At 39.9% G+C, this 26,471-nt stretch overlaps 1 protein-coding gene across 1 annotated transcript in view; it reads right to left on the bottom strand.

Annotated features, from left to right (window-relative positions):
• Positions 1-24,388, bottom strand: part of pds5b (PDS5 cohesin associated factor B) — a 46,939-nt gene extending 22,551 nt beyond the window's left edge. The window contains exons 1-8 of the mRNA XM_084418821.1: positions 24,080-24,388; positions 7,781-7,907; positions 6,948-7,151; positions 6,432-6,518; positions 6,242-6,339; positions 5,300-5,426; positions 3,485-3,565; positions 2,733-2,873 (exon numbers count right to left, since the gene is read on the bottom strand). Coding sequence (XP_084274947.1) covers positions 2,733-2,873; positions 3,485-3,565; positions 5,300-5,426; positions 6,242-6,339; positions 6,432-6,518; positions 6,948-7,151; positions 7,781-7,888 — 846 coding nt within the window. The 5' untranslated portion in view covers positions 7,889-7,907; positions 24,080-24,388. The remainder of the gene's footprint in view (positions 1-2,732; positions 2,874-3,484; positions 3,566-5,299; positions 5,427-6,241; positions 6,340-6,431; positions 6,519-6,947; positions 7,152-7,780; positions 7,908-24,079) is intronic.
• Between the last annotated feature and the right edge of the window lie 2,083 nt (positions 24,389-26,471).

Raw genomic sequence — 26,471 nt, forward strand, 5'->3', positions numbered from 1 at the left:
GACGTCAAATACGGTACGTTGAACAACAAGCCCCTAACAGACCGATAGCATTCATTCATACACTAATCACAAACTCAACCTGCTTTTGTAAGTGTGTACAAGTTTAATAACATGACCAACACAATAGAAAGTAATCGCCTTCACTAGTTTTTGAAAAATGCTGTGCTTTCAGGCCACGCTGGATTAAATCTCATGTGAAAGAAAATGAAAGAAAGGATCGTTGACTTGGCTGAAGTGTAATCATGTTCACGCAGCATGTCAGCATCTTTTCGCTCGGGAATGTCAAGTCCATATTAGATGTGGGTTTCATTGCTTAAAAGTTTCTATTAACTTCCAGTTAACTCACAAACAACTGAGCTGAATTTTCCATTTGTGAGAATAACACATTTATCCTCAGGTAAGCCACAGAAGGCAGAATTTATTTGGTCATTTAAACACTTCTCCATATGTCATCAGGTTCTGACCACAGTTAATAACACACAAGGTTTTTGACCCCCACAGGCCACAAGAAAAGCTGTAAACAAGCTTCCGTGGTGTTGTGAGATGTTAATCATGAGCTATCAAAGATGTCCTAAAGGCTCAATTACAGGGCTACCATGCTTTCTTAGAAGTAGCCATCCAAAACTAGACCAATAAGCAGCCTGACATGAGAAGGTGAAAGAAAGATTTAGTAGTTCAACTTTGTCCTAATCTAACAAGACCTTCAATAAATAAAATGGTTTCAAATATTGAGGGCCAATGGCTGGTATAATGCATGTGAGAAATGTAATACAATCTACTACTACTACTACTACCACTACCACCACATCGGTCGATGTGTTTGGCCGATGTGTTGGAAGCGGGACTTTTATTTTGACGGACCAGATGCCGGTCCATGTGAACTGATCTGAGTTCAGCTTTACTGAACACGCACGATCGGCAAACTTTAAACCCTTGATTTCCAACTATGCTGCGCTATATTCAGTTGCCCACTATGTCATATTCCTGTTATTTTCATGGTGTGCTGTATAAAAAATTAGTTACACCTTGTCTTTATTTGAAAAAACATGATTCAGTGCGCACAAACTTGCCATATTAAGGCCTGTTCACACCGGGACGAATTTCGTGCGCGATATTCGCCGACGTTTAACGCCTCATGACTAAACAAAGGGCGCCAATGTGAGTGTGCACACCGACGCGAAAAACGCCACGCGTAAAAGCGTCATTTTTAAAAAAACGCCTCGGGTTCGTTTTTTTGGTTTGACGCGCCGCGTCAAAAACTATCCGACCAATGAGATTGGCGCTTTTGCTCACGTGTCTGGAGCTTCTGAAGTTACAGTAAAACACAACTTGGGGGCGCTCAAACACAAAACGGTCTTGCCGAGCACACATACAGGCGAAGAAGATAGCGTCTACACTGCTGGGAAGAAATAAGACGAGGAAGATGCAAGGCAAGATGAATGTAGAGCTGCTGGCCTCGTTGGTGTCGGAACATAAAGAACTATATGACAAACGCGACTACAAAAATCTTGATAAAAGAGAACTGTTATGGAGTGGTATTGCAGAGCAAATGGGCCTTGATGGTGAGTTTCATTTTACTTAATTGTCTTTCATGTACATAGGCTTGTAACTTTTTCCCACGAACGTTTGACAATCGCGCCATCTAATGTCAGGGAATGAATTTGCATGTTCACTCGGCTCATCGTCAGCGAAAATCGCTTGGGTGTGAACACAAAAAACGCGTTGAAAAACGCTGGCGAATAACGCGCCCCGATATTCGTCCCGGTGTGTAAGGCCCTTTAGGGTGTCCCCAGTTGGTTACAGTGATTACTTTTTTTTTAAATTCATATTAAAGAAAGAAAAAAGCAATTTGTGAAAATACTGTAATACGATTACAGAATCAAGAAGTCGTCATCTAAAGTAAGTCTGTTTAATTTTTAGATTGATTTTTTTTATATACTTTCAAATTATATGTTGTTAAATATTAATTCAAATAAATATAAATCGGCTTTATATCGTTCTAAGATCCTGCTCTAAGATATCGGCAATCAAAAAAAAAAAAAAAAAAACCTATCGTGGAACACTATTTATTAGTACTTATAAATAAATGCCTTATTCTGCATGTCCATATTCTACATACCTTAATCCTACCCATTACCTAAACTTAACAACCGTACTAACAAATAAGCAGTAATAGTTTGAGGCAAAAGTCATAGCTAATAATTAGTTAAAAGTGAGAATTGGACCCTAAACTAAAACGTGACCATTTTTCCTGCTGTACTGAACTCATATCGAACATGACCCCAAAACAAAGGTGATTTATTTTCTGTTTAGCATTAGACCCCTATCATCTAAATAAAACCACACACTGAGACCAAAAAAGTTATTTTCAAATAGCTAATGCCAGTATCAAGAAATCAAAGGGGCCACTGGCTGATATAATGTATAATAATTTTATCAATAAGTAAATTAATAATAATAATGAATGAAAACCAAAAATGGGGGAAAAAACACTTTTTTCTGCACATTATTTCGCTCAAATATTTTGAAAACAGAAAACAGGAATTATACATTCATACTGACTGTTGTTAGATTTTGGAACAGAGAAATAGATCTTTTGAAAAACTCAATATGACCAAATATCAGTCTAACAATTATACACAAGCAAAAAGACCTCAAGGCACAGACAGACAGTTTTATCAGAGATCCCCAAAAACAGCATAATGCCATGTATCGTTAAAAAGCCATCTTACCTTAAGCTTGAACTCCAGCTGTGGCAGGACGGACAGCAGTAGATGGCTGTCGATGTTGTAGAGCTCCAGGATTAGGTCAAAGACATGTTCTGACAGATCACTGACTGAAGTCTTCCCCAGCATCAGCACCTGGTTAAAGAACTGAAACACCAAACTGCACATCACACACTCGCATCTATCAAAGTCTACCATGCTGCATTGGAGAACCCTTTAAAACTCACTGCATATCCGTCTGCCAGCAGCTCTTCACATGCTGTTGATTAGAGATTAGTTTGAGGAAGCTGGTATTAGATCAAAACAAAAAAGTAAGTGGCTTCATCTTTGGGCTGGAGGGGCCGTCTCCAACAGAGCGCAGATGTATGAAATAGAAAGAAAATTAGGCCTTTCTGATCTATTAGAGTTATTGAGAAGGATTCTCCTCTGGTAAGGACCTCCGCACTATCTCTGGATACTTTTAATGAGCACTGCAGGGAATAAGGTTCACAGCATAAGAGCGCTGCATGCTCCTGCGGGTGTTACTGATAAATGTGTTTAAGCTCAACACTCCGGTTAATGTTGCAAGCCTCAACGAGTTTTTGAAAGCAAAAGGGCTGGAGTCAAATCATGGACGTTCATTAGGGATTATTCACGATTTAAATAAACGAGAAGAACTTACTCGCACCCTTCTAAGTCAGCATGATTTTGGCACAGCCGACAAGAGATAGGGTGTATGTTTTATGCAAAGTTAACTATTATAAATCACGTTTACTCACGTTGGTAATGTATGGCTCTATGGCCTGAGCGGTTCTCTTCAGCAAGGCTTTGGCCAGATCATACGCTTGCTTGTTGAGATTCTGCAAGACAAGATGGAGGAAATGAATAATTAAGGTTATTAGTGTGTGAATCTCACGAAACCTGTCAAGAACATGTCCTGGTCTTATTTTAAATAACATTCAATTAAAAAAATAATATCAATAAATTAAAAATACACTTCAAAATTACTGTAAAATAACTTGAAGATAATCAAATCAACATTGAAAATAATAATTTAGGGGTAAAGTGTGCTAATTGACATGGAAATTATTTAATAAGCCTTATTTTCTTTACGTAAATATCATTATAAAATTAAAGATAGTTAAAACAAATACCAACATGGTATAAAAACATTTAATTTAAATCACGCATTAAAATGTGTTACATTTAAATATGCACTAAACAAAAACAATATTAAGTTAGCTTCAAACAAAGCTAAACCCAAGAAGCTAAAGTTCTGCTAAAAGCTTCATTGTATTATCCACATTAAAATTCATTATGTAAAATTTAAATGTAACGTAAAGTACATGACTGTTCATAAGTAATGACTTTTTAAATGGCTTTGCAATGCACGCAACAAATTATGTAAACACATTAACACTAGGGATGGGAACGACACGGGATTTGGGAAATCGACTGTCGAGGCCCATGTGTCGACTTTTTGTCGGATTGTCGGCCTTTTTTTTCTTTTTTTTTTAAAGAGCAGCAGCAATGCGGAGGGTTGCTCTCAAAAGGCTATCCGCCACACTGGCGGGTGAATGTTCATAACAAAATATGAAATTTTAAGCGCGCACGCACGAGCAGAGAGAGAGAGCGAGTCCCGGCCGCGCGCGCGCGCACTCACGCACAATTCAGAGTGGTCAAGCTTCCCCGTACTTTTTGACAAGCGTCCTTGACAGGACGGCCAGAGCTTCTTTGCAGCTCAAGTCGGCGGCGGTGTGTGTACGTACCTACAGTTAACGCTCTTTCTGTTGACGGCACTGAGGAAAAAGCTCCCGCCACTGTAAGAAGCTGTCGCCGCCCATTTGTGTCCTGCGCACCCATCAAAGCCGTGAGAACGTCTTCAGCACTCGCGGATCGTGCATATTTCCGCTGCTGCTTCTGTTTACACACCATGGTCGTTCTTTTCTCGAGAAAAGGAGTTTTCTCATAGCGTTTGCAACGCAATACTCGTACCTTATCTCTCAGGGAACCGAGGTTAAAGTAACCGAGGAAATGTAATAAATTAAAAGCCAAAAAAAAAAAAAAAATGCAATTTGGAAATCCCACAAGCCCCGCCCCCTCGACATGTCGACACTCTATTTTTTTTGTCGAGTGGAGCATGTGTCGAATGTCGGTCGTTTTGTCGATAAAAAGTCCCATCCCTAATTAACACAGTATTATAGACATGCAATTAAAGGCCACACACACATATATCTATACACGTGGGTGGGTGGGTGTGTGTGTGTGTGTGTACTTGTACAATTATCTTTGTGAGGACCAGTTTGAGTTTTAGACCATTGGAGTGAGGACAAAGAGAGTAAATTGAGGACATTTTGGTCGGTCCTCACTATCTGAAAACCCTTTAAAGGCCTGTTTGAGGGTCAAGACTTGGTTTTAGGGATAAGGTTATAATTAGGTTAAGGGTAAGGGTTTGGGTTAGGCACTTAGTTGTGATGGGTAAGGTTAGGGTAAGCGGCTACAGATTGCATTGTCAATGAATGTCCTCATAAAGATAGATGTACAAGAATGTGTTTGTGTGTGTGTGTCTTTTTTTTTTTTTTGTTCTCTTGTACCTTGTGTGCTGGGACCAGGTTAACCAGAACAGTATCCAGGAGTTCCTGCGAGACAGAGTCGCCCTCGCAGACAATTGAGCTCATGAGATCCACCATATGCATGTGGACTTTCTGGTTGTGTCCATTGCTAAAAATAAATAAATAAATCATGGTAAAATCAAGAACTGACCTAAAATCAGGTGCACCAGGCAATCAAAGTGAAGAAGCGCAAGATGGGAAGCAAGCGCAATGGGGCAGAGAAAACAGAAACACATCTAGGTTTTTCCATTTACACATGAGAGCAGAGCACTGCAGTGTCCCGCTCATAGAGGACATTTCCAACTGAGTGAACATCAGTGGCTGAGATGAATCGCCCCATATGCAGCCTTTATAGCGCACATGCAATGAAGGGTTTCCACCTGGGATTCGCACGCATCATTGTCATCTGACCGAACGCAGGGAAATAATATCACCGAGCAGGAGGCTGACAGTTCATTAGGACGTAACAAATAGGCTGCAGCTTCACATTTGCATCTCAAACAGAAAACAGCTAAATAAGGAGGTGCTTTACTGAATTATGACAGTTGTTATTGAAAGATTCAACGTTGCACTCTCTAACCAAATGGCAGATGCCTACGTTTTCGGACGCACCCACTGAGTCATTCATCCGATTAGTTCAAACAGCTGATTCATTCAGGAACAAAGTAAATGGCTCTCTTTATAAATGGGTCATTAAATCATTGGTTCACCTAATTCTTCAAAACGTGGATTCATTCAGAATTTAAACACCGCTGTGTGTTACTCGGAGACGCACAATTGTTCAGCATGTATGTGTATGTGTGTATATACACACACACACACACACACACACACACACACAACAAAAAAAATTACAAAATACTAAGATATAATTGTCTTATTATATTGAATGCTTCAATGGTTAGACGTGAACAACAGACTCACTTGATCACTTGAAACAGTGTTCTGTAGAGCTGAGTAAAGATCTCATTGCTGTCCTCCAATTCAAAGCAGATGTTGTAGGACTTCACCCAAGCGATGTTCTAGGGAGCCAGAGGGGGAAAGACAAGGTCAGATACTGGTTGAAAAACCATTGTAAGACCTTGCTTCAGAGTACATTAATTGGGTGCCATACCTCCAGAAGATAAAAATATCGATTAAACTGGGCACTCTTGGTGTCCTCCAACCCTTTCAGCTGTCGAGTTATGAACATGAAAATATCCTGAGTGGAAAAGAAGAGCAGACCGTTTTAATATTTTAAGCACCTGCAAAGGCAAGACTTCACAATGCATGAGAGACCGCAGTGTTATTTTAGTATTTTCTGCAGAACAACTCGATCCCTTGCTGTCTTTTGTTTAAGGTGAAGAAAAAGACACAGGCACACACATAAATATCACCCTCAAAATTTCCATGTATTTTTAATGTATGCCAAATTACAATCTAACAGTTCTTTCCCAAAATAAACCAGAAATCACAACATTTTACTTAATGGGGCCATAAAAGACTTAAAAGTATTAGACTGGTCATGTGATCTCACCATGGCAGCCACCATGGAGGGAAATTAAAATGTAATCATAGATATAAACATGTATAGTTCTTCACTGATATATACAATAACTAACATGGCATTCAATAGACTGAGTTTTCCAACCTTAAGTTTATCAGGTGATGTGTACGGTGCCTCGGGGGCGTAGATGCGAAATATATCTGCAAGACAGCAGGCCACGAGCAGTCTGACATCTTTGTCTGGGTGTTTGAGGAAAAAATCTGAGGCGAGATGCAAGGCCAAGTTCAGATAGAGTTCCTTCTCCTCCTCTGAGTCCTGGTCCATATCCATGAAGGTTTTCACCACCATCTGAGGTTGAAAAACACCATAGAGCCGTGTGTCAACCACGCATCCAACTAACAGTGTGATGTAAGACACTCTAATGGGGAACACACTTTCACTTGGCAGTCCTACTTCAAAATAGACATAAGTGACAAAACCACAGAGGGAGGAAACTGCATCTACAAGCTGTAAAAAAAGGCTTGAAATACGAGCATAAAAATGATCATTTCATTCTGTCTGATAAAACTTCAGCTGAGGATTAAATTTTTGTATCTGTGTAAGTGCCCTGTAGAGAGCATTACAGGTTTCTATTTACAACTGGTTTTTGCAGCGTTGAGCTTTATAGCCAAATCACAGGGATGTCTGTTGAGCATGTGAGTTAGTGACTAACTAACTAACTAAAGTAAAAAGGGGTGGGGTAATTAAAAAAATAGAAAAAAATAATAATAATCGGTAGTTCCAGCCCTTGTAATAAGTTAATATTACAAACAAATATTTTTTTTTTTTTACATGTACATTCATTGTATATCTAACCGAAGAGTGTTACAGACATGCTTCAGTACCCATTATTCATTGTAATTACATGGGGGAAAAAAATATTTTCACCACTAATCATAAACTCTTTCCACTTTGATGAATGACAGATTGTTCCTCACCTTCAGTCTCCGAACCATCTCCTCCTTGGAGATCTTATCGGAGATCTCCTTCACCCCCGGCGGGTAGGTGATTTTGCCGTCCGTGGCTCGATTCTTGGAGTGAGCCATGCTCTCCAATCAGTGATTGCTGAGAAAGAGAGAAAAAAAAACAAAAAAAAACAAAGACATGAATATGAACACTTAAAAAATGAACAGGGAATTAACATCGATTACTCTTTTGGAAAATGTGCTATTAAAGAAATTATCTAACGGATTCTGTATGAATCCTGGATCTCCCCCCCAAAAAAGTTAAGGCAAAATCTTTTTTCTTTTTTTTTTTGAAACTTGGAGGATGCTGGCCAAAACCTCACCTCCTGTGGATGGTTAAATATTGACGACTCAAAAAAAAAAAATCCATTTTAGAAAGAGCTGTCTCATGCATTTCATTGCCACATAGACATTTAAATTCAAAGAAATGCTACACTTTCAACTCAAGCTGACGTGCACAGTAGGGCTGTAATCTCCCAGTCGATTAGTCGATTATTTGGTCTGGCTCGACCAAAATTCTGATTGGTCGATTTTTTGCCGTGTTCATTTCATTAGTTTTGCCGGGTTCATTTCATCAGTTTTGCCGCGTTCATTTCATCAGGTGGAAAGCACTAATTGCTAATGGGGGTGTTTTCAGAGCACCCCTGTTTCACAGGTAACAGTCTGTCTTCAGAACACCCCCCATGTTTTCACTTCTTTTGGATTAGCCCAACCCACTGGAGAAGAGAGACAGATTGAAGAAAGTAGGCTACTAGAAGGTTTGCTGAATATTATTCATTTAATTGTGAGAGCGTTTAATTCATAGTCAGTCAGTCCTCTTCTACCATGTCAACAAAGACATCGGCAGTGTGGCAGCATTTTTTAAAAAGTTAATAGTCTATTCGTGTCTCAGCCACGAAGCTGAGCTCCACAGAGCGACTGCACAGAGCGGCTGAAATGATATTGTCTGTCAGTTATTATAATACATATGACAAAAACAATTGTCTAAATTATGTTGCATATTCCTCAAAAGTTCTTGTGATGATATCACTAGTTGACAACATAGCCTATGATTTCCGAAAATAGCACTATGATATTGCGCAGGTGCACGTGATGCAACGCTGTCAGAGCCGACAGACTCGTGTGTCAGACTCATTTCAGTGCAAAATAATTAGGTCAAAAACGATTTAATATACTGCAAATAGCCTACTAGTTTTTTATGTTTATTTATAATTCATTTAGGCGGACAACAAGTCTACCAAGTACTGGGCACAGTGCACAGCTAATTAATTTAAAGTTTTTTTAATTAACGTAATTTTTTGACGATTTTTAGTCGAAAATTTCAGGACTTCAGTCGACCAAGATTTTCTTTGGTTGATTACAGCCCTAGTGCACAGAGGTTTTGCCGATTATCCAACTAAAACACTACACCCACATATCAACTATAACACCAAGTGTTCTAAATCTAAATAGACAAGTCAAAAATGCAAATGAATCTAACTGCATAAGTGAAGTGTTGTACATGTTCTTCAGCTGTAATTCATGTTATAAACAAGTTATAACAAGTTATAAACAGCACATTTTAGCCTACTGGCATAATGAAGAGTAAAGATTAAATAAGGAAAGACACTATCAAATGCGTCATCAAGCTACGTTTTTAAGGAGAAAGATGCATCACTTGTAATTTTTTAAAAGGCAAATACTCTTTACTTTACATCACAACGATTAGGGATATACCGGCAGGCACGATTAGGGATTTTGGACTATCACAATTATGCTCATGTGACATTTCTGTGCTACGCAGTCACAAAAGCTTATCGTTTGCATGCGTTTTTAAGTATCGTCGTTTAAAAACAAGTGATTTTTAAGCACCATAAGCAGTAAAAAACTTTGAGTGAACTTTGAGCAGTAAAAAGTCTCTGAGTTTGCATGTTTTGATGTCCACATATAATTTTTTTAAGAAATTACTGGATGTAGCATTTCAATCGTTGAGAAGTAGCCAAATATTAAATAGTTTACATTTGAATTAAATGTCATTTGGCCAATATTAAACAAGGATTTGATCTGCTGTAAAGTGTAACAACAACAATCACTGGCGCCCTCTACAGGCATGAGTTATGCCCTATTTTAACGATCTGAAACGCAAGTATCAAGCGCGAAACGCAAGTAACTTTGTGGGCTGGTCTTGGGCACTGTTGCTATTATACCGGCGGGATAAATGACTCTTGCGCCCGACGCAAATCTAAAATGGGTTGGTCTGAAGTAGCTTCATTATTCATAGGTGTGGTTTGGGCGTAACGTGAAATAAACCAATCAGAGCGACATCTCACATTCCCTTTAAGAGCAGGCACTTTTTCCATGGCGGATTGCTATTGTAACGGCGAATTTGCCAGGAGCGGTTCACAGCCGAGGAGACCGACGTTCTCGTCAGGGACGTAAAAGACAGAGAAGTTACATTGGGGATGGGAGAAACCCACCCAAATTAATGTGCCTGTGCAATATGCAATATACTTGTGCAATTCACAATGCAAATTAAAATTTTTAACGGGTTTTGTGCAATTTAAAATGTATATGTTTTATAGATAGATTTATGTCTTCCTTGTGTGTCTTTTTAAGCTTGACTTGACTCTCTGAGCAACAACCGCACAAGAGTTCCTATGTGTGCAAGCACAAATGGCAAATAAAGTTCTTGAATCTTGAAATTAGCTTCGGTTAAACAGGTGTATAATAATTTGGGTAAATGTGTAAGCTGGATTTATGCCTATTTTTTCACATCTTCATGGACACAACGATTTCCCTCGTGGCTCGTGTGTTAATATTTTTCCTTGTAATAATGTATGGTTTTCAAAAAATGAAAACTGCTGTGTCTGTGTGTAGATGAGATAAGCAAAGTGTATGCACGTTGTGCACACGCTACATTGATTATGGCCAAGCATGCGCCCTTAAAATAGCATATGAATAACATGCGCAACGCGCCACTGACTTTAGACTAGGTTTTTCCTGGTCAGTAGCGGAATTGTTTTCTAAACCTGCAAAATAGCACCAGGTAACGTTTGCACCGGAACACGCCTCCTCTTTGCGCTAAACCGCCCCCGGGAGCGCAAATGCATTTGCTAGTTTACCGACGTGCGTCTGTGGAGGGAAAAGTCCACTGTGCGCGGGTGCAAAATAGGAATGATACATGCGTCGGTGTACAAAGTCAATTGCGCTGGGTGCAAGATAGGGCCCAAAATATTCATAAGTTGATTGTCTATATATTATATTATGCATTTTAACAGTGTTATTCTAAAAAACTATATGATTACTTGATTTTGATACTTTATTTGAAACAAATATTATTGCCTCAGTGTAATTATATATGTTTTTTAAGTCAATTTAAAGGCTATTGTTTGCTTGGGTCTATTTTTATTATCATAAAAAAATTCGGATTACTTGATTAATTGTCAAAATAATCGACCCATTACTCAATTAACAAAATAATCGTTAGTGACAGCCCTACTTATTAGGAGTGTAACGATACACGTATTCGTATTGAACCGTTCGGTACGAGGCTTTCTGTTCGGTACGCTTTACAAACCGAACAATTCGTGGACTATTTGTCCTGCTGGTGTGACCAAAAAATTGTTAGCAGTCACGCTGTCAAATGGCAAACGTAATGAAAACTGAACAAAACTGCGCTACTCATTATTTTGTGCTTCACGGACCATTCATGAGTTTGGACCAATGTCAGTGCAGCGCGAGCCGATCTTTGTCAAGCGACACCATTACTACACAGCAGCGCTAAAAGATCCAGAAAAGAAAGCATTTGAATTCGCCACAGAAGTAATAACATCGCTGCGAGATCTAGTGAGAAGCATTCAAATTTCTCCATCATTAACGGATCAAACAGCGCTGACGTGGAAACCAGGAGAAACATTGTGCCATGGTGGATGAACTAGGCTAGTTATAGGCTTTAAGTCCACAGATCAGCAACATTCACCATGAATTTAATGTAGTAACACTAACTGTAACCACGGAAGTTTGGCAGGAATAGTAAAATGCTCTCAAGTACGTCATACATATTTTTCCAGCACTTCAAAACTCAAAAATTACCATATTTAAAAGTTATTTTTAATGTGATGACCAAAACATTTGTTCATCCTTCAAAGAATACCCCCATTTATAAAACTAAAAGTTTCAAGATGTAGGAAAACTCACACTTATCAGGGCTCCAGACTAACTTTTTTTATTAGGAGCGCTGTAGCCCCTGACAGAAAATTTAGGGGCACACCTTAAATCACCTTGCAATGCAATTATTCACATTTTCCCCCAAAATAACTGTATTACTGACACATGCTTTGATAATAATTAGACTTAACGTACAGAAATTACAATGTACAGTTTTATTTTAAGTTCACAGGGCTCCAGACTAACATTTGAGGGTAGCAGCACTAAGTTCTACAGAAAGTATTTGGTAGCACTGTGGGATGACATAACACTCAGCTTAATTTGAGGTGTATAGATAAAGTTAACTTTAGTTATTATCATTCATAATATCTTAATATTAATTCAAAAGCAAAATGACTGACAAAATAGATATTAGGGAGTGAAAATAGGCAATAAGCGTCCTCTGCAGCTATGTTTACAATGGTAATTTAATTGTTGTTTTTTTTACTTCTTTTCGTTTTATAAATAGAGAATCTTTAAAGGATGAACAAAAAATTTTTTGGTCAACACATTAAAAATAACATTTAAATATGATATTATAGTTTTGAAGTGCTGGAAAAAGATGTGTAGGCTACGGATATAACCATAGTATACCATAGTTACAGTTAGTGTCACTACATTAAATCCATGGTGAATTTTTTAGACAATCTTTTTTTTACATTTATCTCACCTAAATGTTTGTTCACTCATTGTATTTTTAATTTTTTTTTACAATGGGGTCATTTTGTTGTTAAGAGTTTACACAACACAAGGAAGCTTGATTTCAATCTTTGAATTAAAGTAGCACAAATAAATACAATAGAATAAAGATACAAATGCATTTTCACACCTATAGATAATTTGTTACAATGTTACAGTTTTTTCTTGGTACGGTTCGCTTTCACGAGGCAAACTTTCAAAGCATACCAAAATGTGTTCACGCAAGTCACATGCGAGAACAACTGTCCTCTTATTGATCAGAGTTTCCTTTGCGTCATCCATCAAGATGATTGACAAGTTCGCTTCCTGAGCTTATTGTGGCTCTATTTGTAATTGTCAAGACACACGCAAACACTATACGAATGTAGCCGTCATTGCCGCTGTTAAATGATATACTACATTCGTATTAATACTACAGCAAATTCAAACACGCTCTCTCTGGATCTCCGAGCGCTGTCTACAAGTTATCAGTGTCAAGACACATGCAAACAAAATACGAATGTTATAATGCAGCTAGAGCAGAAATCAAGGCTTTATCGGGACAGCATTCTCGCACAGAGAAGCGCAATTACACAACATTTTAAGATGAAGAGGCGCACTTTTGGTTTTCAACTGTGATAACTAATGTGCTCACTCACAGAATCAGACACTGATTATATAGCACATTTCCCGTTATGAATTATAATACCACTTGTTTCGTTGGTCCGTTAGGTCGGATTGCTTTCGCACCTCAAGCAAAACGCCCCAGAGTTCGTTTGTAATCGTTCCAAGACCACCTCATACAGGTGGTCTGGGAGCGATTGTTTTGGTGTGGATCCGAGTGTGATTGCCATGTTCACATATGCCTAAACAAACCGAACCAAGGGAGAAAACGCACCAGGTTCCGAAACAAACACTCAGATGTGAAAGCACCCTAAGAGAAAGTTTTTTTTGGGGTAGGTCTAATAGTATTCAGAAATACTACAAACACTGAGTAAAGGAATTAAATGTAAAATAACACTGGATAGTTTTTTTAGTCCTGTATAAATCAACATTTAAAGGTGCTCTAAGCGATGTCACGCGTAACATGCAAAACATTTTTTGTCACATCCAGCAAACATCTCCTCACTATCCGCTAGCTGCCTGTCCCCTGAACACACTGTAAAAAAAACACGGTCTCTCTAGACAGCCCAGGCTCCACAAACGGCAAGAAAAACAAACTGGCCCAGCCTTGGTCACGAAACATAAACAGTGTTCGAGCCAATAACCGACAACAAGAATGATTTAGGGGTGGGGGTTGGGGGGTTTGTGAGCGTGCGCGCGCGTGTGGGGAGTGGAGGAGAGAGAAGCATGAAGAGGGAAGTTAGCTAGAGGAGACATCTCCTAACAACGACTAGGCCTAACGTTAAAATTGTATATTCTTGAGAATTTTTATATAGCTGACAACTGACCAAAGAGACGACATTCCGATGAACAAATAACAGGGAAAAGGAGAAGGAAAGCAAAAGGAATTTTTCCGAATTTACATCGGAAAAGCATTCAAAAGGTGGCGGGAACTCCGCCGGCAGAAGGGCTTCCAATCCGACATTCAGGTGGCTCTGTTTTTGCTGGACAGGTGGGTAAATCCAGTTTGTTTTTTCTAAATGGTTCATGACTGTTTCAGGAAGCACGGAAGGGCAGGGCGAGGGGACGGGATGAGGAGGAGGTAGGGTCGAGCTAGCCTCCGTTTTGTTTGACAATACTTCGAACGTCAACAAGAAGTGACGTCACCCAACATCGCTTAGAGCACTTTTAATTAGGGATGCACCAATACCATTTTTTCAGAACCAATCCGATATCAAAATTTCAGAGTATCGACTGATACCAAAAATACTGATACCACCGATAGCAGTGCACTTTTTTTTTTAAATCAAGTAGAATTTCTATAACTCTGTGTTGAACTGATAATCAGTTTGTGTGTTAAACACAATCTAAATACAGACAACTTCATTATAAAGAAAAACCACAAATCAAAAAAATATATGATAATCTATGACAAAAATGTTATAAACTAGATTAGTGGGTAATTCAGCAGTAAGTTACTCTAGAAAAATCACGAGTGCACAATAATTGTATAAAATCTGAACATTTAGTGAAAAAAAAACATTATTTAGTGGGGAACAAATAAGAGACAATAAGTGTAGCACTAAATCTGTATTTGTATTGTATTGTTGTAAAATACATTCATGAAAAACAAGTACACATATGTATTATATACACTATAAAATTAAGACATATTTTAAATGTATAGCGCAGCTGTTTAATGAGGCAGCAACATATGATAGATAGGACAGAAGAAGAAAGGCTATTAATAATCTTTCATTGTGCAAAAGTCTCATCTTGGAGAGTTTCCAACCTGCCAGTGCGCATTCGAGAGGATTTTTGCTATTACGGGGTCGAGGCCCACACTGCCGCCAGTGAGCCGCTGGTGGGCCCTCCCCCACCCAGAAACGACGGTGACGACGAGGCCTGGGGCCATAGTCGCCACGCACCGGTCCTTTTCGCGGACGCACTGGACTCGACGCGAAAGGCAGAGTAAGTCTGTGGTATATCCAGTCGAGCCGCCACCAGGCTGCTTCGAGGAGGACTCATTTCTTCCACGACGTCCACGAGCACATGGTAAAGTCGTGATCTGTACCACAATCGGCGCGCGTCTAAAGGGACGAGGCAGAAGCTCACGGCTCTGTGCGCATGCCCCCCGTTGAGGAGACCGTTCATCTCTGAGCGCGGATCTCAGCTTGCAGTCCAAGCCATGCAAGTTCATAGCTCATCTGGCTGAAAAAAGAAAGGCTCCAATCACTCCTTGGTGAAGCAGTGGAGTCAGTTACTGAGCATTTCTCTGAGGCGCAGAAGCGCGAAAGCTATCGCGGTCTCTCTCTTTGTCTGCACCTTGTCCCGGGGAGCAGGCTGCTCAGCCTGATCTTCGCCGTAGGCAGTGGGCGGGACCGGGAATGTAGCGTCACGGACCACGGAAAGTGCCATCCTCGGCTGCCAAGCCTTCGTCCTACCGACCATCCAAAAGGAGGAGAGAGTTCGTTGGAGGCCCCGCCCCCAAGCGCGTTGTTCTGCATCATGTCCCCTCTGTTCCTGTAGGCGACATTTGCAATGTTGTGTGCGCTCCACAATAAGAACACATATCCCTTCACACAAAGGGCCGTTTCCTCCTCATACACTCAACACTGTGTCACTCACCCTGCCCCGAGTGGGCCATAGAACTATATGTCATTTTCTAGATGCGTTATTCCAGGCGTTTCACCTTGGCTACTGGGGATAATTCAAAACAGGTATTCTCTTCAGTCCAGACGCAGACCACGCTGCATCAGGCGTGGGTCCATCACTGACTTTGCCTCAAAACCCCCCGTTCTGAGAATGGAAGTGCACAGCCGCTAGAGGGATGGAGGACTCCGTCTGATACTGGACCTGAGACCCATCAACCAAGCACTTCACTTAAGCACGTTCAGGAGGAAAGACCCCCCTTAACATGTGAGCTCACTCGTCGAGGTCTATCGCCTCTTCACGGGCCATGTAGGCGCGTCTTTAGGATTGTGTGTTTTGCCATCGGTTGATCTTCACAGAACAGTGCTTTTGGTGAGTGATTATCTCAGTTATCTCCTAGTCTTGAATCTTGACTACAGGTTTGTGCAGTCGTTGCCGCTTCGGCCGCTGAAGCTGTGCTTATGTACTGTTATGTGTTTGTGCCGTTATGTTGCCCTGTATCCTTCAGTGCAACTGGCTATTCTGATCTAACTGAGTATAATCACAGTGGTCGTCGCTACGGCCACTGACGCGGTGTTTGTATGATATGTGATTATGCTGTTGTGCTGTTATGCTGCTCTGTATTGCTCAGTACAGCCTAAGATTCTAGCTGATATGCAATTCTAGTGTACTTGAGCTGAGCAGCTCATTGGTCTGGCCCTGCCTTACAGCGGTGAGCACTCCCAGAGGAGTGACGCTATTGGCTGTTGTTCTACTCTGTGATTGGTATAAATGGTGCCAGGATACTGACGTTGACCCGGTGGTTCCCCCCGTGTCGGATGTTTGGCGCATCCTGCAGTACAGACTGGAAAATAATGTGAGTTAACCCACGCTGAAGGAATACGTGGCCGCTACTGCTTCGTTCCGTTCCCCGGTTACGGGCAATCGATCGGAAGGCATGCTCTGGTGGTCAGATTCTCAGAGGAGCGAGGAGATTATGTCCTTCATGGCCGCCTTCAGTTCCGCCGTGGGATCTAGCTCTAGTTTGAGGGATCATTCTCTACCGCCTTTCGAGCTCTTGGTTTCGAGTGCTTTTAAGGAGCTCTCCCTGAAAGAAAAAAAATAGACAAAAAACGTCTCTGCTCCATGCCCTTGCTTCAGCTAAGCGTGTGTTCATTAGGGCTGTTGGAACGAATTCCGAAATTCGAATATAATTCGAATATTAAAAAAATCAATACTATTCGAATGCTGAAGTTCCTATTCGAATATTGCTTTTTTATGTATATATATATTTTTTTAATGCAATCTTGCCTTTCTCGCCGCCTCGGCACACACATGTGAAAATTAAATGCTTTTGTTTCGTCTGATAAACAATAAAGTTTTTGAATCGTAACACAATTGTGCACGTTATCCACGCTGTATCATCATAACAACTGTCAAAAGTCGCGGAGAGGAATGTCTCCACGGTAACGGAGATCAACAATTTGATTCTCAGTCCACATTACAACGTGAAAACGGCGTCTTCAAATATATCCACTTTGGAGTGCGTTTTCATTAATAAAAACGCCGTCTCATTGTGGACGGAAGGCCAAAACGGAGAGGAAAATATACGTTATTTTTTTTATGACAACTTACAACCTGACAAGCTAGGCGATCTGTCCGAGGAACCGCCGCTAAAACAGGCAAGAATTACTTTTATTTCTGCCTCTCTCTCTCTCCTCATCACGGGGCTCAACTGCTACCAGCTGTCCGCCAAAAGGCAATAACAGACAAACTGACGGTTTATCTGTGAAGATATGAGACCGATCAACATCACGCATTGGCGATCCATAAGACTGTGTAATGTCGTAAATATTAATAATAGGATGAATTTGAGCATTTAATATTCGAATATTAAATGCTCAAATTCATTAAATGTTCAATGATTAAATAAAATAAGGAATGGAATTCGAATAGTATTATAGAGGAAGATTGACAGCCCTAGTGTTCATGGACGGTGATATTATCTGTTTCGGACCGGCGACTGCATTATTACGTGCCTAAAGCACAGGATGTTTCTCTGCCCGCTTATTTGCTGAGCTGTCATCAGCGCTGACGCTCAGAGCGCTGTTTGTCCTGTCAGGGTTATGCGGATGTATGTGAAAAGCGTGGCCGCCTTCCTTCAGTCGGGCCAGCTTTTCATGTGCTTTGGTTGCTGTACTAAGGGAAAGACGTCAACTGTCTCAAAACAGAGACTTTCTCACTGGATTGTGGACGCTGTCGCGCTGGCTTACGCATGCCAGGGGAAGGTTGTCCCTAGGGCTGGGCGATAAATCAATTTTATTGATTAACTCGAATGTGTAGTTTACGTCAATTTGTTTGAATGAAAATAGGTTTTTTCTTTAACATTCGCAGACGCTCCCCTCTAGGCTCCCGTAGTTCCGAAAGGGCTCAGCCCTCCCCCCGCGCGTTTGCCACAGAGATACACAAACAACATGGCAAATGAACAAGACCGCAGCAGCACAAGCACAGCCGCCAAAAAACAACCTACAGTAAACATTTACAAACTTAATCCGCAGGGCTACCAACTCTCACTCATTCACCGCAATTGTCATTACCGTATCACGCCACACATCCATTTTCTCACGCAGAGAAAAATCTCGAAGCAAAGAGGACACTGACACCAACAGACAAGACAGAGAAGGTTACTATTGCAATGAAACAAATTCTCAGCTCTCAGATTCTGTCAATTTAATTACGAAATTCAAACAATAAACACCATTTTTGGCGCTTGTAAATGTGACGTGACGGATCTCTGACAGAGTTCAAACGGCACGTGAACCGATTGTGTGTTACTCTTTACTACTAGTTAATAGGGCTGTCACTTTACATTCGAAAATCGAATGCACAGCACAATCGATCGGACCAACCAACGCAATTTTCGAAAACGAAAATAGGGAATCGATTTTAACTGTCTTTTCTCGGAGCACGTCCAGCTTGTCACGATACACCTGCAGCGAACGCGCATCACACAGCAACTGCAGGCTCTGACAAACACACGTAAACACAGCCATGTTGAAGACTGTAATAATGTTTTTCCATTTATGTTATGGCAGTCCACTCTGCTTATTGTTTTTCGAGAATGTTGCACTCCTGTTTGTCATTGTGCACGAAACATATATTTGCTGACTTGTGCGCGTCTCAAGCGCCCTCTTTACGTTCATCCTAAAGCCTGTTAAGGCCTATTTATACTTCTGCATCGAACTCACGCCCTAGCTACGTCGTAGGCTATGCGTAGCGCGCGTACCCTGATGTGCACCTCTCCAAAAATGTAACAACGCGTCAACTCTACGCGGACGCAAGCGCTGTGATTGGTCTGCTAGGACCGCTCCCTCGGGTTTCACATGCTCCCTCTTCAAGTGTAATTGCACGTTAACGCGGACAGCGACGCAGAAGTATAAATGAAAATCACCGCGTTGCCTACAGCGTAGAGGCTCCGGCGTAGGTCCGACGCAGGAGTATAAATAGGCCTTTAGTTGTCCGTGGATTTGCCCATATTTGGCGTTTAAAATGGAAACGTCTTTAGACATGGAAAATCGATTTTACAATCGATTCAATGAACACTTATGTCTCAAAAATCGAACAGGATTTTTTCACAAAAGTGACAGCCCTATTAGTTAATAGTAGGCTAAAGAAACACGAATGATCAATAGGTAATTTGAAAGATGCAGTTCAACTTACCGAAATGAAATAAAAATCGAACGATCAGTGTTTTTCAACCGTGGAAAGAGGGCCATAAAACAGCTGGAGAACAATGTCACATAAAGTTACATTTACCTCAGGAAAGCCATTTAATGACTCTATAATAACAACATTATAATATTTTAATTATATAAAGATAAAACACATTTAATTTGAGATGTTATTTTTAACCTTTAATAAATAATACCAGCTGACAGGGCTCTGTATGTTTACAGCTTTAGGTGAGGTTTTTTGGGGGGGAGAAAAATGAACATGCATCTACTGTACCTAATTTTTATCCAAAGGAATCGATATTGAATCAAGATCAGAATCAAATCACAAGAATTTAATTGAAATTGTGAAAGCAATAATAAAAACAGTAGCATACCAGTCAACATTGTGTTGTCACTAAACTTAATAAAATTCTGTATAGTTACCAAATGTTTTGACAATCACAAATTCACAATACACTTAATCGTTTTAGTTGCGCCACCTCTACTGCCGTGACATCATCGTAAACGCGACACAAACAAGCGCAAAACACAGGAGCAATGGAGCATATTGATGGAAGGGTGTTCTTGATTCTCGGCATGGGGATGTTTTTCACTAGCCTGGTTCTACCAGACTCTTGTACATTTCATTTGTACAGAGAGTCTGGAATCTCTCCATTGAGAAACGTTTACTTCCTTGCAGGCGGGTTCTCTGTTAAAGTTCAAAACTATTGGATCTGCCCAGAGTCACTCAGGATCTGCCATAGCCAATCGCTAACGTGTGGTCGTGACGTATGTCATGCGCCGAAACCGGCCGGAAACATTTACAAATTCAAAATGTATATTTGACACTAAGGACAGTGATGTATTCAGTCAACTGTCGAAGCTGGGTCTAATCATTAACAATACGCCGTTGCGGTCGTTTCGGATCTGCCGCAAATGCTGTACAGTGATCACCAGGCTACTGCGCGATACGGAAACAACTTTTCTGCCTCCTTCACTTGGTCCTCCATTAGTGCAACAAGAGGGGAGACGACAACAACTATCGGCTTTGCATCCCTATCGTTCGCCTTAGCTAACTCATTCACCACTAGAACTGCCATGGCAGTCATTTTGACCGTTTTGAATTTTATATCTGCAATAACTTGAAAATGAAAAAATAAATACAATCCTGCTGGTGCCTGACTTTTCCTAAAAGTGTCTGTATTTTCATTTAAAAGGTTTTTCATATAAATTACCCATGGAAATTACACATAAGGCAAAAAAAACCAAATGAACATATTTACCTATTTCGGCCATAAACGGTCATATTGACCGCACTGAATTTCGCGGTATTATTATATCAATATACGCAACAATAAAATGTGGTAAAAAAATACACTAAACATATTCAACAACAAATCATTTAAATGTAATGACATTCAGAACAGAACAAGAATGAAAAAATAACTAAAGCCAAAATGAAATGCTTTATAAGCGAAAGTGAAAGTAAGCGGCGTTGGGCTCACGCAACTCTCTAATTAGAATCAAAATGTTTCAACATTTGCGATGTATTTGGATGCTAAACTATTCTTTATCATAGGCTTTGAACTTCACTCACGTTCCAATATCGACGGAAAAAATCATCCTCTTCACACGATTAAAATGGTACGAATTGTAGCCTACTAGTAGCCTACTGAGAAACAGAGCAGTGGAATTTGTATATGTTAGGTTGACTATTTTATTATTATTCACTATAATGAACAGGCTGCAATGCTGGAATTTGGTGTGTGTGTCGACGGGCGCGGGCGCGATCGAACAGTGGAAACATGAAAACATCTCCGTCATTTTGTTCAGGGCATCTACGAATATTATTTATTTATAAATTATAATTAAACTTGTTTAAATGTACAGTTTGGTGTTGTTTTGTTTTTAAAAGACATCCTAATACAATAAATGCATTAATCTCTCAATTGGGGATTTATCATTTAAGATATAGAGTTTTGAATAGCGATCAAAATGACCGCTTGCGGCAGTTCTAGTAGTTATGGAATTCTTCTGGCACTAGTGCTGAGTGAGCTGGAAAATCAAACTTTTCCCGAACCCCGTGGGGAGGAGGGCCACAACATCATGGCCACCAATAAAACTTAGCAAACATTGTTCTTGCTCCGGCTTTAACTTCTGTATATTCTGCAGTTTTGCAACAACGGACCGAATAGCTTTTCTCACATCTTTCTCCGCTGCCATTACTCCAACTCAAACTGACGCACTACATCAACGTCATCGTTCACAGCCACTCCCTCTGTTCGCTGATTGGTCCTACAAAAAATTGATTTCTGGAAACCTAAGAATATACAGCAGTCCCAGACGTAGTACTGAAGGAAAATGAAATTGAGCGGAAGTACGTAGGAGGGCGGAGCCAGGCTAGTTTTTCACTGCAAGACGAAGAAGTTCGTTTGTTCGGGATTGGTGTCTCGTGTAGCAAATCCAATGACGCTGGTAGTGACGATTCTCTCTGACCAATCAGTGATCTGCAGTGTTTACAAGTCACATTTTACTATCAACTGAGGTGGTACTATTTTAAGTGAACCGTACCTAGCCATATCATGCAGTGAAAAAAAGCCATAGCCTATCACATGCTTTTCTGCATTTTGGGAGGTTTAGGCTTTATTATTTATTTATTTTAGACATCGCCTAAACAACTGTGTTTACGAAGATACTCACAAAGATGGGCATTTTGACACATAAGTGTGTGTAACGCATCTTTTTCTTACCAAATACCAACAGTAATAAAAAAAAATTACACAATTTAAAATATGAAAATAATAGATTAATTAAATGTTCCGTTGAACATTACAGAGAAACGGTGCTTTAACGGGAGCAACACTATGAACACTGATGCTTTACATAAGCTAATTCTGTCATGTAACCACATTTATTTACGTTAAGCCCTTTAAAAAAAAAAACTCTTCCAAACTAATTTTTGCAACATTTGAAGCATCGATATAGAATTTATGTGCTAAAGTTAAATGAAAAAATTGTGTAGACACTTGTGAAATTCTGTCGATAAATCAGCTATATTGATGACCATTTTGAAGTGCTGACCCTTTTTTTTCCTTTAATGGAAACTTGGCTATTGACAGTCAGAACCAGCTGGTATTAGGGGGAGGGGCACTCATTCTAGGACGAATTTGATTGGACAAAAATATACAGTGCAAGTCACCAATATTTTGGTTACATTTTTTCCAGGAGAAAAAGACGTTATATTAAATCTGCTAAAAGACCATTTCCAATGTTTACATTAAAACAAAATCTGTTAAATTTCCATGAAATGGACGTAATGATAGATTCATGCTAATTACAACAACAACAACAAAAATTACAATAAATGTATTTTTATTCTGCAATAATTGCAAGAATTTTGTATCAAAAAATATGTATAATGTACACTAACACCATAGACTATTTAAATAAACAGTACTAATAAATTAGTCCAAATGCATAATAAGTGTTTTGCATTCCCAGTGCGAAGTTATGACAGCACAATTATGCAAGAAATTAATAATGCAAGCTGAAGTGAAAATAGCTGTTATTTCTAAAAGAGGATCAAGACAGGGCAGGTGTTTCAAACTCCTTGCAAACGCCAAACGCATTTCACAACACCTCTATGCATGCAATTACTAAACAATGCAACACATTTAAAGACACAATTACAGCCTTACAATGATTTTGCATGCAAAAAAGAGAGGCTTACACTCTGACAGCAGGTTGGCTTTCTCGGCTGATGTCTTTGTGCTCCTTAACTGCTTTTTCTACAGCCACAACCAGGACAAAATACAGTTTTGATCAAACATCAGCTGTCATTTCATTCCTTTGACAGTGTGGTTTATCCCGTGCAAACCCAGATAACAGCCCTAAGGGGGTGTTTACAGGCTAAAATTCACTGCACACCACTACAGATCCTCCGTTACTATCTAGATCCAATGCATAACAGCGCGTCCGATCTCAACACGCAATGGACTATATTAACCCATAACAAAAATGAACGCTAACTGCAGTAGTAGAATCTGACATAGGTTCTGAATCAGATTTAAATAGAGGCTGAAGCGGTTTACGAGCAGCTAAGCTAAGCTAACAGAGCTAAAACACAAACACACTCATATGCATGTACACATACACGAGGCATCAGAAAAGTGCACGGCCCTCTTTTGCAATGAAAACGACCACGATAACACACGTTACACGTAAACCAACAACAACTGTCCTTGCCATTGGGATTTTGAGTTAAGAACGAACAGATTTGGGGGGGAAAGACAGTGAGAGTCAGATGTCCTCGCATGGGTTAACAGAAGAATAGACAACCAACCGCCGAAAAGGGAAAAAGCACCTACTAAAACAGCCACGAAATGACAATTCCCATTAACGGACTCCAATCGGCGGAGGTCGATTCCACTCGCGAGCGATTTCAATTTAAATAGTCGTTTACCTTTTTGGAAAAAGTGCGCGCTCCACTCGCTTCTCCCAGAACTGTGATCCTCCTGTCGGCTTCAAAATGGCGCCAATTTGTCCCTATCTGCACCAGTCAGTGCAGCTCCGCTCAATACAGACCCTTCACTTCCCTCCTCCACTCGAGTTTACTTATTTAAGTGCATGACTGTTTTTTGTGTGTGTGCGGCAATATTGCGGTATTGGTTTGGAAAAACAAATAAACTGCTATAACAATAATGTAAATGGTCAGTGCATAAACGAGCGTTTATGTTGAGTCGCTTAGCAGGCTGGAGAGTGTGTGTGGTGTAACAGCGACATCTATAGGTCACGAGCAGGACGACAGTCAGTCTCCGCCTTCATCCACACACATTTATGCCAGCTATGGATGCAATCAATGCAGTGTGCACCAGTGCTGCTATTGTTGACTAAACCCAAAAAATTGTTCCCCGTAATTGAAATAAAGCTGAAATAAAATATCATATGAATATTAAATAAAAAGCTTAAACTTAGAAAATTAGTATAAGTTGAAGTTGAAGACGAAGTAGCCTACTAAATTACTATTGCTAAAACTAAAATAAAAAAGTTTTATATATATATATACATACATACACACACACATATATATATATATATATATATATATATATATATATATTTATACACTCACCTAAAGGATTATTAGGAACACCTGTTCAATTTCTCATTAATGCAATTATCTAATCAACCAATCACATGGCAGTTGCTTCAATGCATTTAGGGGTGTGGTCCTGGTCAAGACAATCTCCTGAACTCCAAACTGAATGTCAGAATGGGAAAGAAAGGTGATTTTTGAGCGTGGCATGGTTGTTGGTGCCAGACGGGTCGGTCTGAGTATTTCACAATCTGCTCAGTTACTGGGATTTTCACGCACAACCATTTCTAGGGTTTACAAAGAATGATGTGAAAAGGGAAAAACATCCAGTATGCGGCAGTCCTGTGGGCGAAAATGCCTTCTTGATGCTAGAGGTCAGAGGAGAATGGGTCGACTGATTCAAGCTGATAGAAGAGCAACTTTGACTGAAATAATCACTCGTTACAACCGAGGTATGCAGCAAAGCATTTGTGAAGCCACAACACGCACAACCTTGAGGCGGATGGGCTACAACAGCAGAAGACCCCACCGGGTACCACTCATCTCTACTACAAATAGGAAAAAGAGGCTACAATTTGCACGAGCTCACCAAAATTGGACAGTTGAAGACTGGAAAAATGTTGCCTGGTCTGATGAGTCTCGATTTCTGTTGAGACATTCAGATGGTAGAGTCAGAATTTGACGTAAACCGAATGAGAACATGGATCCATCATGCCTTGTTACCACTGTGCAGGCTGGTGGTGGTGGTGTAATGGTGTGGGGGATGTTTTCTTGGCACACTTTAGGCCCCTTAGTGCCAATTGGGCATCGTTTAAATGCCACGGCCTACCTGAGCATTGTTTCTGACCATGTCCATCCCTTTATGACCACCGTACCCATCCTCTGATGGCTACTTCCAGCAGGATAATGCACCATGTCACAAAGCTCGAATCATTTCAAATTGGTTTCTTGAACATGACAATGAGTTCACTGTACTAAAATGGCTCCCACAGTCACCAGATCTCAACCCAATAGAGCATCTTTGGGATGTGGTGGAACGGGAGCTTCGTGCCCTGGATGTGCATCCCACAAATCTCCATCAACTGCAAGATGCTATCCTATCAATATGGGCCAACATTTCTAAAGAATGCTTTCAGCACCTTGTTGAATCAATACCACGTAGAATTAAGGCAGTTCTGAAGGTGAAAGGGGGTCAAACACAGTATTAGTATGGTGTTCCTAATAATCCTTTAGGTGAGTGTATATATATATATATATATATATATATATATATATATATATATATATATATATATATATATATATATATATAACTAATGAAAAGGACAAAAGCACATAACAAAATGTCTAAAAACTAAGATTAAAACTGAAAATCTAAAATTGATAAATACTGTAAAATACACTATTAAATGATTCTGCACTGGGGGTCATTCTTAGAAGTTGGTGCACTTTGAGCTTTGACCTTTTTAGGAGTCAATGTTTCATCACAAAAAGTTATGATGCAAAAATGTTAACATTTTTACCATTGTATACATACACTCGGTTACTTACCTTATTTCAGTTACTGCTAAGGCCACATTTATAATATTTCAAGGTTTTACTATTTATTTTTCTGAAAGAGGTTTAAATGCTGCTTTGGGAACAGGAAAACATTTTTTTTTAATGAGTTATAAATAGATCAAATGAGTTTTAGGCTCAAAGCTGTGAGCAAATTATTATTTTTTTTATCTTTTCATATTTTGAATAACCCCCATTACAA

The sequence above is a fragment of the Rutilus rutilus genome, assembly GCF_951802725.1.
Source record: "Rutilus rutilus genome assembly, chromosome: 9".
Taxonomy (NCBI): domain Eukaryota; kingdom Metazoa; phylum Chordata; class Actinopteri; order Cypriniformes; family Leuciscidae; genus Rutilus; species Rutilus rutilus.